Source organism: Meles meles, chromosome 15 (genome assembly GCF_922984935.1).
Source record: "Meles meles chromosome 15, mMelMel3.1 paternal haplotype, whole genome shotgun sequence".
In the NCBI taxonomy this organism is placed as follows: Eukaryota; Metazoa; Chordata; class Mammalia; order Carnivora; family Mustelidae; genus Meles; species Meles meles.
In genome coordinates, this window is record NC_060080.1 from 23,391,542 (window position 1) to 23,404,380 (window position 12,839).

Sequence of the window (12,839 nt, forward strand, 5' to 3'; positions counted from 1 at the left end):
GGACCAAGCTGGTTTTCTGTAGACTGTACCAGTCTGACTGGAGGGCCAGGGGTGTGGGAGAACAGAAGGCATAACATTGGACAGGTACTGAGACCAGATTATAAAGCTTAGAAGTCAGGCAGAGACACAGGGAGCTTTCCAGGCAGGACTGAGACGTGGTGAAAATACCAAAGTCAGAGTCAAGATGGCCTTGATGTCACTTTCAGCTCTACCACCAGCCAGCTTGGTGATCTCTAGCCCATCACTTTACTGGACCCAGTAATGAGTGAGATGGCCCAGCCTAGACCCCATATTTCTGATGTGGGAGGCAGTAAGAAGTTACTGAGGTCTCATGAAAGTGCCACATGGAAAGAAAATTTGTGGCAATGTGTGAAGGATGGGTAGTGATATCAGGGAGACCAGCTGGCTACTGTCAGAGTCCACGAATGCATAACAAAGGCCTGGAAAAATTATGTTGCTGAGGAAATGAAGTAAGGAGGATAAATTCAAGAGACAGCAACAATAGCATCTAGATAGCAACAGATAGGATGAAAAGCACCCACAAGTCTAGAGCCCAGGGCTTGGCCATTTGGATATAGGAATAAGAGAATGAGCCAGAGATAATTGTAAGGGTTCTGGCAATGAATTTAAAACCCCAGCCTCTAGGCATTTAACAAGCTGATAGAACACTGTGGACAGAAACATCGGCTTGGTGGTCAGACTGACTTGGGGTTGAGTTTGGTTCTATCTTTCCCTAACTGAATGATCTGGGCAAGTTTTGAAACTTCCATGAGCTGCAGATTCCCCACCTATAAATGAGGACAACAGAACCTGCTTTATAGCATTATGTTAAAGGTCACATGAAATAACAGACTTAGAAGAATCAGCACGTCCCTTTGCACATGGTAACGGTTCTGTTGATGCTGGCTTTTATTGCTTCTTAACTGAGCAGTTATTAAGCATTACACACTGTGATAGCTGTCAGGATTCAGAGAGGAAAGAGGCAGGGCCTCTGCCCTGATGACACCCACAGATAAGTATCTCCTCTGCAGGGGGAATTGTCCCAACATCCCCTGTAAGGCTTCTCCGGATAACTAAAATGGCGCCTCTCTTTATGTAGGTGAAAGAAGAGCTGTAGAGTTCTACAGATGTGTCTCCTTTCATATTCTGCCTGTGTCTTATCAGGAGGGGACCAAGTTACTATTAGAAAATAGACCTGGCATTCTGTAGACCTATTTATAACATGGGCTAACATGCTACCATCCCTGTTCACCCCCTCAAAGATAATACACTTCTCTCCTTATCTCTTTCCTTTCATGACCTGATCAAAGCAATAGGTCAGAAAATGCAGACATTTGTCTGCATCAGATAAGCCTTGAGCGTATCTCTGAAATAATTCTTTCCATTTAAAAATGTGAGTGTAGTTTTAGGATGCTTCTTATGTTTGCAAATTGTCCACACCAACTGATGTGCACCTGAAATTGTTCCATGATGGGAAGGAGAATTAGAAGTTCTCAGGAAACACAGGAGTCCCTTTGTTTTTCTCTGCTCTGTGCTTTACACATTCACACTTAGCTCTTTATGCCCTTTGGTGGCCACAGGAGTCCAAACCAGAGAATGAGTGCAGACAACGTCTGCTTCTCCATGGAGACAACCTGTTCTTAGACATGAGCCTCTGAAGGAAGGTAGCTGGGACATGAGAACCTCCCTAGGTCTCTTGGCCAATTTACCTTCTCTAGAGAATTAGAAGCAGATTTCTTTTCTCCACTCTCTAAGAGACTGTCCTGCCAGAAGATATACTTTTTGGATCATTAGAGAAAGTTAGAGACAGCAACTCTCTTGGTTTCATAAGGGTAGAGAGGCAGACAAGAAACAGGTCTTTGAAACTCTGCAATAAACTCACTGCAAATGCAACATAAGATTCAGAGGAAGAATTCTGTAGGTGAAAGGGAGTTGTAGGGGGGAGGGAGGAAAAATGTGCATAACTGGTTGAGAGCCTTGACTCAGAGGTATGACGAATTTTTGCAGGAGGATGGGCTGGGCCTGATAGCTGGGGTTTTGTAGTCTCTTATTCCCTTCTCCTGTCATTGCTCAAATGAGATTAGGCCAATTTGGGGAACGGATACCTTCTTCCTGTCACACTCCCGTTAACTGGCTCCATTTCAACAGACGGCCTCTTTGGGACGGTACACAGACTCTTGACATCAGCAAGGATTGATGATGTCCAGAGCCATCCACGAATCCACAACTCTGTGGACATGGAAACATTTGTACAAGCTCCTGGCTTTCTCCCAAACCACATTCTTCTTATACATTGCCTCACATCACAGGTTAACCACCTTTTCAACTAGAACTGAAGTTCAATCTATCACATTATATGATTTTTCTTTTTTCTCACACATAAACCTGTTTTCTTTAAAGGCGAAAAAAAAAAAACCACTTTGTGAAAGTTCTTGCAAGACTAGCAATGAGTGAAGAAGCACAGCAGTATAGGAAACTGGGTGGTCAGTGATCTCCTGGGGGGTCCCCTTTGTATAGCACCTCCAAGAGGCCCAAGATTCAAAGCTGGGCCTCTACATGCAACATTTCTGTGTGTTATGAGCCTTCATGGTTGTTCATGAACAGTCTAAATTGAGAATTTTGGTCTAGGAGCACCATAGGCTTCCTTCCTCTCCATACTTCACTCTTGCTCCTCTCAGACCACAGATTCCATGGCACAAGGAAGAGCTCCCTTCCCTCTGAACCTTTGGGCAGAGGCAGGTCCAGGAGAGCAGCAATAATGAAAAGAACTTCTTCCTAAAAATCTGTATAATTCAAGCCCATCTCCTATACCTTCTACAAGTGGGAAACAATAAAGGATGTTTATCGTTATGACCCTAGGTCTTCTGGACAACCAAGCAAAGGTCAACCTTGTGTATCTATGGATGATTGATTTCCTCCTGTTTACCAATCAGACTTGAAGCATTGTCTAATGAAAGATACATAGGTGATCTTGAAAACAAGAGTGGAAGGTCAAAAACTCTTTAGAGGGAGGGGGAATAAGCTTATTAAAAACCTATACAGATATAATTACTGTGATTGAGTATTGCATTCAGTTCAGAGTTTCCTGGCACCAAATGCAAAGAGAAAAAAAAACAACAACAAATTATTCTTCAGGAGACAGCTGCTTTTTCTTGGTAACAAATCTTGAACATGAGACTTGCGCAAAAGGAATTCAATGACAGAGCAGATCGTGCCCTAATGGTATTTACAAAATAAGCAGAAGATTTCATATATAACAATTTCTCAAGTCACCCCGTAATAGTAGCAGGAATCAAGTCATTAAAAATACTTAGTCATAAACTTTGCCTCAGGGAAAAGAAGTAAAATGATCACCATCAAGTTGTGGGGTAAGGAGTGAGTAGAGATACAAGTGAAAGAAAAATGGTAGGATGTTAGTAATCGTTGAAACTGGGTTGAGGGTATATGTGGGGCACTGCACTGTTCTATTTATTTGCATACATTTGAAATTTTCACAATAAAAACCCCAACCCAACCCAAACCAACCCGACCCAACCCAAACCAAACCAAATCAAAACAACATAGCTGAAAGCATCTGGCAGCCAGAGAAGGTAAGCTGATATGTTCTCTAACAAAGACTATATTCTGTTTGATGATGTTTTAAGGTAAGTAGGTATAAATAATGTTATACTTAATCTTTGAAAGTTGATCAGCTGGGCTGTGGAGCACTTGGCTATGCATAGAGCCAGCCCCATGGCCCTGTAGACTTTACTAGATCAGTAAGCACATACCCAGCTAATTGTGCTGGCAGGTTATGGACATACTTAAGACAGCAAGCTCCCAAGGTCGGGGGGGGAGAAAGCCAGATTCAGATACCTTCACTGCAGTTCTTCAGGGCAAAGAAGTCTACTGCAGACAAGCTTCGGTTTCCACTCGAGATGTATTCTAGGGCCACTCGGAAGGGATTCTCTGGGCGTCCAATTCTCCCCTGAAGCACCGTCCATCTGGTCACATTGGAAAACAGAGGGGGAGAGCAGAGAGAAACAGTGATGAGAGGCAGACCTAACTTGCACAGAGATTCTGTAGTGATTTCTGGGCCCACACTCTTTGCGGACACCACTAGATGCAACCCTAAGAGGTCCTGAGAACGACGACTCTGACAGCAACACACGAATGTTTCCTTCCTGTCCAGCTAACCCAGAGACCCGCTCCTCAAACCCAGTGTAGCCACTGGTGTTTCTTTCGATATTCTTTTAGGCAACTGCAGACCTTCGGACTGCTTTAGTAGTTAATCTTATAGGAAGAGAATATATGTACTTAAGAATCTGCTAGCAGGGCACCAGGGTGACTCAGTTGGTTAAGTGACTGCCTTTGGCTCAGGTCACAGTCCCGGAGTTCCAGGACTGAGACCTGCATTGGGCTCCCAGCTCTGCAGGGAGTCTGCTTCTCCCTCTAACATTTTCCCCTCTCACACTCTCTCCTGCTCTCTCTCTCACTCTCTCTCTCTCAAATAAATAAAATCTTAAAAAGAAAAAAAGACTATCTGCTGGCAGACTGAAGGGATACTCTTCAAAAACATGTATCGGTGTACCAGTAATTATCTTTGGAAAGAATTTTGGCTTTCAGAATTTATTCTGATCCCAAAGTCTCATAACCCTTGAGTTTGCTCTGTGGTCACTTACGGGAAGCGAGCAAGGGCTATTTATTTACTTTAGGAAAATTAAAGTGCACCGAAGCATGTATTTTGGGGTAAAAGGTACCTAAGATTGGTATGAACTCTGCAAAAAGGTGCAAACAGAAGAAGATAGAAGGAGGTCGAACGGTGAGCTTCACAGCCATCTATGATGGCTGCTGGAGACTGCTGGAGATAGAGAATAAGCTGAATGAGCATTTTTTACACCTCACTCATGCTATTAACCTCTTAGAATAACCTCCTGTCACTGATTGAAACATCAAATTTACTTTCCACCATTGATTCAGGTTTTTTTTAAAACATATATAGTTATGTTGACATTTTGTGTGGTGAATGGAAATGACCTGGACTGCTTCATATATTTTTTCCTTTAAAAAACAGTTTTATTGAGGTATGATTGACATACAATCAATTGCATGTCCTAAAAATGCACAGTTTGGTGAATTAAAGGGTATGATTTGATGAGGTCTGATATATGTATATACCCACAACCCCCTCACAATGTTTCAGAGTGTCCTACCATGATGTAAGGCCTGCAGTAGGCTGGCCAGTACAAGCGCAAAGGAATTCAGGGAAGATTCACTTTCTGTTCAAACAAACAAACAAACAAACATTTAAAGCACCCATTCCCTGCAAGGTATAAAGTGATGCTCAACATAAAAAAATATTAAAGATCCAACCATTCAGCAAAGTTGGCAAAGGAAACTAAAAGTCACCCAGAAGGTCATTATCTAGAGACAACCGTAATCAACACCCCAATGTAGCCTTTTATTTACGCTTTTATGCAAACAATACCGTCTCCCGCGTGCTCAACGTGACTGGACTTTGCCACTCAGTTGTATGTCAGGAGATGAGAAATATAGACTATGTGATGAGTTCAGTGATTGCAATTTTAATGATTTGTGTACTGCTTCTGAGTTTTCCTCTTCGCGATCACACTGAGGCTAGCCTTGTGCACTTCTGTAAATACTGCCTTAGGACAAATTCGTAGAGCCCAAGTTCAAGTGCATGCACACTGGAAAGTCGGAGCATATTGTCAGTCCTCCAACAAAGCCTAAGAGAGCCTGTTTCTCCATCTGCTTGTTAACACTGGATCTCATCTCATCTTTCCCGACTCTGCTGCCTTTTGGTGATGAAGGCATCGCCTAAGGCAGTCCGTGGTCTTTCAGTGGGGCGCCCCTGTTTGGAGTCTCCAGTCCTACCACGTTGCGGGGCACGCAGTGGGAATCTGCTGAGCGAAGGAGGTAGTTTTGTTCTCTAACTATGCTCTTCTGTAGTTAATTCAGATCACCGGAGCCAATGCCTCAGCCATTTAATACAAGTGTGTTAAGTTTCCCCACAATAGACACTGTAGAAGGGATTATTGCTGTTGTAAAGTTTGTTCCCTGTTATGGTACCCAGCAGGATTTCTATCCAAAATAAAACCGGTGCACTTGAATAAGCAAAAGGAGGCCTTTCGTTTAAATGTGGAGCTGTCAAAGAAATAAATACATGAAAAGAAAATGTAAACATGGGGTTCTTAAGAAAACAAAGAGAGCAGAATTTTTCTTGTCCTTCTGAAAAAATAAAGAACCCTATTTTTGAGGAAAGATGGTGGAGAAATGCCTGACTATTCAGTCTGCCAAAAATCGTAGCTCTCTGCTGCAAGGAATGATGGATTTTAATTCCAGGTATACTGTGGCCCTTGACAATGATTTCCATTTCTATATTGGCACTAGCCCTCTGGATAAATGTGTCAAGAGTTTTAGGAATTAGTTTCTGAGTTACTGATGCAATAACTTTTGTCTGAAATTCTCTGGCCTCCCATAGTTTACGGCTGCAGCTTTAATAACTTTCAAAGCAGTTGCCAAACATGTATTTTATGACCAGGGAAGTTGGGACAAGAAAAGGGCAAGCTTGTACCTAGGGTCAGCTTTGTTTAAGAGACAGCAGAAACCCCAGGAAAAGCAAATGCAAGTCTCTTTTCTGTCTGACTCCATTTTCTTTGCTCATATCCTGGCAGTCATGAAACTCCTGTATCCGGGTTCTGTTTCCCTCTTTGGCTGCGGCAACTCTACTTGTGTTTGTGGGAGGGAGGGTTATGTTCTGACCTAGATCTTCCTAGAGACCAGCGGGCAGCTGTGTCCATGGGCTGGGGATTTGTGGCTGTCGTAGCCCTGGTGCGCCAATCGATCAACGTGACAGTGCGGGGAGTCCATCTGGATTCTGGGAAGCCAGAAAGACTGTATGGTCAACCTGTCACCATCCATTATCTCCCAGTTGTCTCTCTAGGGTTCTCCACTTCCAGTTTTGACTCTGCCCCCCAAGTATCTGATGACTTTGAATAAGGCATTTTACTCTGAACGCCTGAAATTTTGCATGTTTTCTGATCCATGTATTCTCAACTAGAGAAAGTGTCTCCAAATTTGTGTGAATTTGCTGAGGAAAAAAAAAAAAACTGGACCACACATTTTTGCTGAGTGGCTACCTCATACTGAATAAACTAGAAGCCATGCAAAAAAAGAGAAAAATGTCAGGAGGGTTGTTTGTTTTGTGAATATCAAGATCCATTTCTGAACTGGAGACTGAAAATAATAGAAAGGCCACTCAGTTGGGAGCTGAGTCTTGGGTTCTGGTTTTGTACCTGCACAGGTTAGGGTAAGTTCCTGTACCTCATTGGGTTTTAGTTTCTTTGTTAACAAAATGCAAGGATTGAATTAAAAGTTCTCCAGGGTCCCTTACTGATCTGGTGCTTACACTTCTCTAGCAATTTGTAGGAGGCCTAGTGACAAAACACCTCCTGAAAGCCCTGAAAGCTGTAATGCACAAATTATGTTTTACAGAAGGTGGAAGACATGATTAGTCAAAGAATTACAGATTTATATCTATAAAGAGACGAAGTTCCATCCCTTCAGAGAAACGGAGCAACTTGCCCAAGGTCATACCTTTGGTGACCTGAATACCAAAGGTCAAAGTCAAGTATATTATTGCGCCCAGACTACAAGGACAAGAGACAAAGGCAACCTATGGTTCAGTCTGTATATTCAGTCACCACTCCATATCACTGGAATCCTGAAAACAAAAAGGGAGATGTCTACTTTGCATTATTAAAAGAATCACCAGTTTGGGTTTTAAGGATACACAGGCAGGCCAGATAGTAAAATACATCAACAGAAAATGCACACACAAACCAGAAAATCTTAAGAAGCTCTGACATGGTCACAAGCATCTCCAGGTCTCCGCCCACTCCATACCAGGTTAGTTTGTACATATTTAAAGGAAATCATCAGCATATCTGATGTGAAGCAAGCTGCTGATGAGACTGAAGGGTCAGCATCCATGACTCAAGAGGATGAAGGCAGAGAGTTATTTAAAGTCCAGGGGGAAGGGGAAATTTTTGATGGCCCATGAGGACTATGGAGGGCAGTTGATAAGAGAGAGGAATGTGTGTTACTTTGCTGCTGTGTGCTATTCTAATGGGTGTGATATTGACATGGGGCTGGCTCCCAAAGCAAGCCTTGGAACCCTACATGGTATTGAATGGGATGCCTTTCTGAGATGGTTTTAGTTGTTGGAATATCCTGAGGCCTGGAGTCTGTTCTCAGCTCCACCACCAACTTAGCTAAGGGAACTTCAGCAAATAATTTCATCTCTGATCTTCAGTTTCCTTAGTTTTAAGATGGGAAATCATAATGTCTAGCTCACTGGACTGGGGTGAGGATTTGTCAGAAGGGGGTATGCAAAGGAACATCCTTTTGGGAATCTCAATAGCAGAAGCTATTTTTACAGAAGACCACAGCTTTCTTTATGGAATGGCACTGGTCCATGAAACTATCAGCATCTCCACTCATTTACAAGATTCAAGGGGGAAAGGAACGTAGGAAAAAGAAAGGGAGAAAAGCATTCGTAATTTATTAATAGCAGACACCCTATTTATTTAAGCCAGAAAAAACAGTCTTCGTTTTTAAACAGATCTTCATGTGTTAAGCACAGCCCAAAGAAACTGTGTTGAAATACCCATACAACAAAACATATTAGTGACTATGGCAGGAGGTCAACATTCTGTGCACAGCTCTCCAGGGGTACTGATCTCACTTTAGAGTAAAAGCCTCTTATTTACCTTTCTGTCTTCTTGGGGCATGTGGAAAGATGCCTTGTGTCTAAATGTTGGTTAGAACTTGTTGAATTGAGTTCCATTTCTCAGGTAGTTTTTGGTGTTTTGTTGCACACGAAATAAAGTATTAAATGCTCTGGGGATCCTAAGGATTTAGGATTTATCCTGGCACTCTTGGAGCTCACAGACTAGGGAGAAAGAATAAGTAAATACCAACATTTATAATGAATGGCAGTATAGAAAAGCTAAGTGAGTGGCATAGGCATTATGTACATTTAAAGCTTAGAGGGCAAAGTGATGTCCCAGGTTGGGTGATCACGAGAGGTGTAACTTGAGGATGGGTTATGAAGGGAGGGCAGGAATTGGGAAAAGGGCAATGCAGAAAGAGAGGTTGGTGTGAGCACATGAGAAGAGGCCATATAGACTGTGTGTTCTGAGAACAGGAGGTCTAGGCTGCCTGGAGTCAATGGTTTCCATTGGTCTCTATAGGAAGGAGGTCCCCTAGGTCTTTCATGCTCCTCCATAAAGTTAAGAGTAGTAGGTCATTCATCATTGTGTCTCTAGACGCCATATTTGTTGAACAAGAGAAAAAATACATGAACACATTTCTGTTAAATCAGAAAAGATTATGACATTCTTGGATAAAAGTTGTGTTTTAGTGGAGCTGAGTTCATCTGAAAATTCCTGTCAATTCATTATTCATTAGCTATCGTCCATTCAGGTAATAATGACGCCTTCCCTGTCAGGAGGAATCTAAGGACTGGGAAAGTTTGGAGGTTGAGGGCTATTTGCAGCTTGGTTCATCCCATAGCTCTTGGCTCCCCATTTGCCCACAGGTCCATTCTTTAAAGGGGCAGGGCCATGGGAAGCAGCCGTAAAATTAGCTCTTACCCAAGTACCCAAGAACCCAAGAAGGGACTCAGAGAATTGAAGTAATTGAGACATGGAGGGATCTGGGTGCTTCACTAGAAGAGGTCCTGTCTGATGTGGGAATGTCCTCTACAAGGCAGATCGACCTTACACCAAGTCACCGTGTATATCAACGATAGCAGCAACAGCAGTTACTATTATTGAAGGCCTCCAGCATACTCTGCTTTGAGCTGAGTTGTAAAGGTATATTTACTTATTTGAGAGAGAGAGTTCATGTGGAGAGAGGGACAGAGAAGAGGGAAAGGGGAAGCAGACTCCCCACTGAAGAGGGAGCCCCATAAAGGGCTCTATCTCCCAACCAGGAGATCACAATCTGAGCCAAATCCAAGAGTCAGCTGCCTAACCGATTGAGCCACCCAGGTGTCCTCCCAGCTGAGGTTTAAACTCAGGTTAGCACGACTCCATTAGTCTTTAGGTACACTATCTGAAACTGCCCTTTTAAGCTTCTTGAGGTTGGAAACTGGGTCTTCCTGAGGCTTTGTTCTCACTGCTGGCCCTGGTGAATACGGCTGTGGGCCAGAAGCTAAAAGATGTGGTCATCTGCATGTTCTGCAGCGGTCATGAAAGCAAATTCATCCAGGTGGTGATCAGGCCCCTTGCCAAGACAGCCAAACCCCTGGGTTAAGCAGAGGATGACGGGAGCCACATAAATTAAACAACCAGCGTGTCCCTATCTGGTAGAGCTCAGTGCCACGACTATCATCATTAGCGAGTATAGCATTGTCGAGGCTCAGGCCTTGTTGCTGACATTCCTTCACATGTCTCTCTGCTAAGACTCTCTTGACGAGTGCCCAGGTGTGTGTGTGAAGGTGTGAAGATTCGTGAGAAACAAGAAACTGAGCCTGTGGGAGTTCGTCTAGATCAATACAGGGGAAAAAAAAAGCCAATTGCACTTTTCTCCCTCATCTTATCCTAAAGAAAAAACACACACACACATTACCTTTCAAATTTTCCTTAAAATATACCTTATAGTAATTCTGCAGCAAATATAAACCATTCAGCACTATTTTTTATCGTTTCCATTAAATCAGCCTGCATTTAGAGCATTTTTTATGGGAGATAGCAGGGGAAAAAATGCCAGATCAATGTAAATTTTAGTGGAAGTCCTTTGTTGCTTATTAATTTTCTGTAATAATAATAGTAATACTTGGTATGGGGCATGAGGTCTTTTATCCAGGCACCCTTGGCTTTCTTAGTCCCTCGCCCTTTACAATTTGCCCAGAGTTAGACGGATATGCCCTGGGGAGGATCAGATCTGGGTAGAAATGAGGTTTCAGGTTGATTCTGGAATGTGGCTCCCTCTGGCCCATGGTGGCAAAGAGCTGCCTGGAGGCCGAGAGTGGCTTATGTCTCTGCTGAAGCAAAGGGTGGGCTCACTGTGGCCACAGGTGGACTCGGTTGAGAACTTAGCATTGGCAGCTGGAAAGCGGTTTTGGTTTACATCAGACATGCTGTACAGGTGACAGGGATCTGGAAGTTTGCCTGGCTTTCCTGGAGCAGGGGCTAAGAAAATGTTCCCAAACTTGTTTCTCCTAATTCTTCCATCAAGCTTTTGAGCAAAGAAAAAATGAATAGGCTCCTTTTCCTGACCTCTCTTCAGCTTCTCATTTTCCTCCCTGCTTCCCCTCTCCTTCCCCTTTTCCTCCTTTCGAGGAAACATATCAAGACCACAAACTCTGGAGCCAGATTTCTGGTTTTATAATTTCTATTCTGTCTCTTTTTGCTTGTGACCTTTGACCACGTACCTAACCTAGCGTGTCTGTGCCAGTGTTCTGTCATTAAGAAGTGGGGATAATAATAGAACCTTCCAGAGGTGCTGGGAAGACGGCATGAATTAAGACATGGGGGGCAGGGGCACCTGGGTGGCTCAGTGGGTTAAAGCCTCTGCCTTCGGCTCAGGTCATGATCCCAGGGTCCTGGGATCAAGCCCCACATCAGGCTTTCTGCTCAGCAGAGAGCCTGCTTCCTCCTCTCTCTCCCTGCCTGCCTCTCTGACTAGTTGCAATCTCTGTCTATCAAAAAAAAAAAAAAAAAAAAAAAGACATGGGGGGCACTCAGCTGACACCACTTGTGTTCATGTTTCTCTTCTCTCCTAAACCCAGGGTGGCATATGAACATTCAGGAGACCTTGGAAGAAAGTGCAATAGGAAACTGACCATGTGGTGGGATTTGGGAAATTTGGGGCGAGTCTCCCACCCCAGAACACCAGGATTTTCAAGGCCTCTTTCATTCCCTCCTGTGCAGGTGAAGAGGCAAAATGTACAAATGCAGATATCCCAGGGAGCATGTGCCAAGCGCTTGGTGGGTCTGTGCACGTGTTTATCTAAGTTCTACATCTTTCCAGAAGGGACTTAAGGGAGACCATAAATAAAGCTATTTTACTTTATCTCATTTAATATTCACAATAAATGCACGAGACAGATAGTATCACCCCCATTTCATAAGTAAGAAAATTGAGGCTCAGAGAGGCTTACACAACTTGCCCATGTAGTAAATGGTAAGAAGTGATATGAACCCAAGATCCTTTATCTCAAAATGCTCACGCTTCCCACTACATGGCACAAAGGTTTACATTTATGCTAAACGTAAATGACTAGAGGGGCTTTTTAGTGGGTTGAGGGTGGTTAGTCCCTGAAGAACAACAGTGTGCAGCAAAGGATGCATCCAAGAAATATTTTGGCTTCTTTTCGAGATTGCCCCGGACGACCCTATTCCTCCCCTCTTCAGACCCCAGATCATTCTAATCCAGGTTGGAATACGCAGGCTTGTGGGAGGCAGGCACCCACATGGCCCTCGGTTGAGACGCTTTCCTTCATTCTCTGTAGCGGGCCAGGAAGGGGAGATGGAGTCTGCCTCTACTGAGCTAGCTCCTGAATCATTAGGAGTGTAGACTGGTCATAGCCACAGCTGTCAGGAAAATAATGGTCGAAGAAGTGTTCCTGACTGGACGCCATGTGGCCAATCCGCTTGCTGGGTTAGCCCAATCTCGCATTGCACATTCAGCGGAAGCCCCCTGTACCTCCTGGATGTTCCCGCTTACCTTTCAGGACTCCTCCACTTTCTACTCCCATCGCCTGAGTTAGACGCCTACGGAGAGTCAGTTAGGCTTGTTCCCAAGCCTGTTTATGCCAGCTGTGCTCATTC

General features: G+C 43.7%; 1 protein-coding gene across 1 annotated transcript in view; it reads right to left on the reverse strand.

The window, feature by feature from the left end:
• ALK (ALK receptor tyrosine kinase) overlaps positions 1-12,839 on the reverse strand; it is a 680,782-nt gene that overhangs the window by 178,672 nt on the left and 489,271 nt on the right. The window contains exon 5 of the mRNA XM_045978692.1: positions 3,856-3,983. Within this exon, the coding sequence (XP_045834648.1) occupies positions 3,856-3,983 (128 nt within the window). The remainder of the gene's footprint in view (positions 1-3,855; positions 3,984-12,839) is intronic.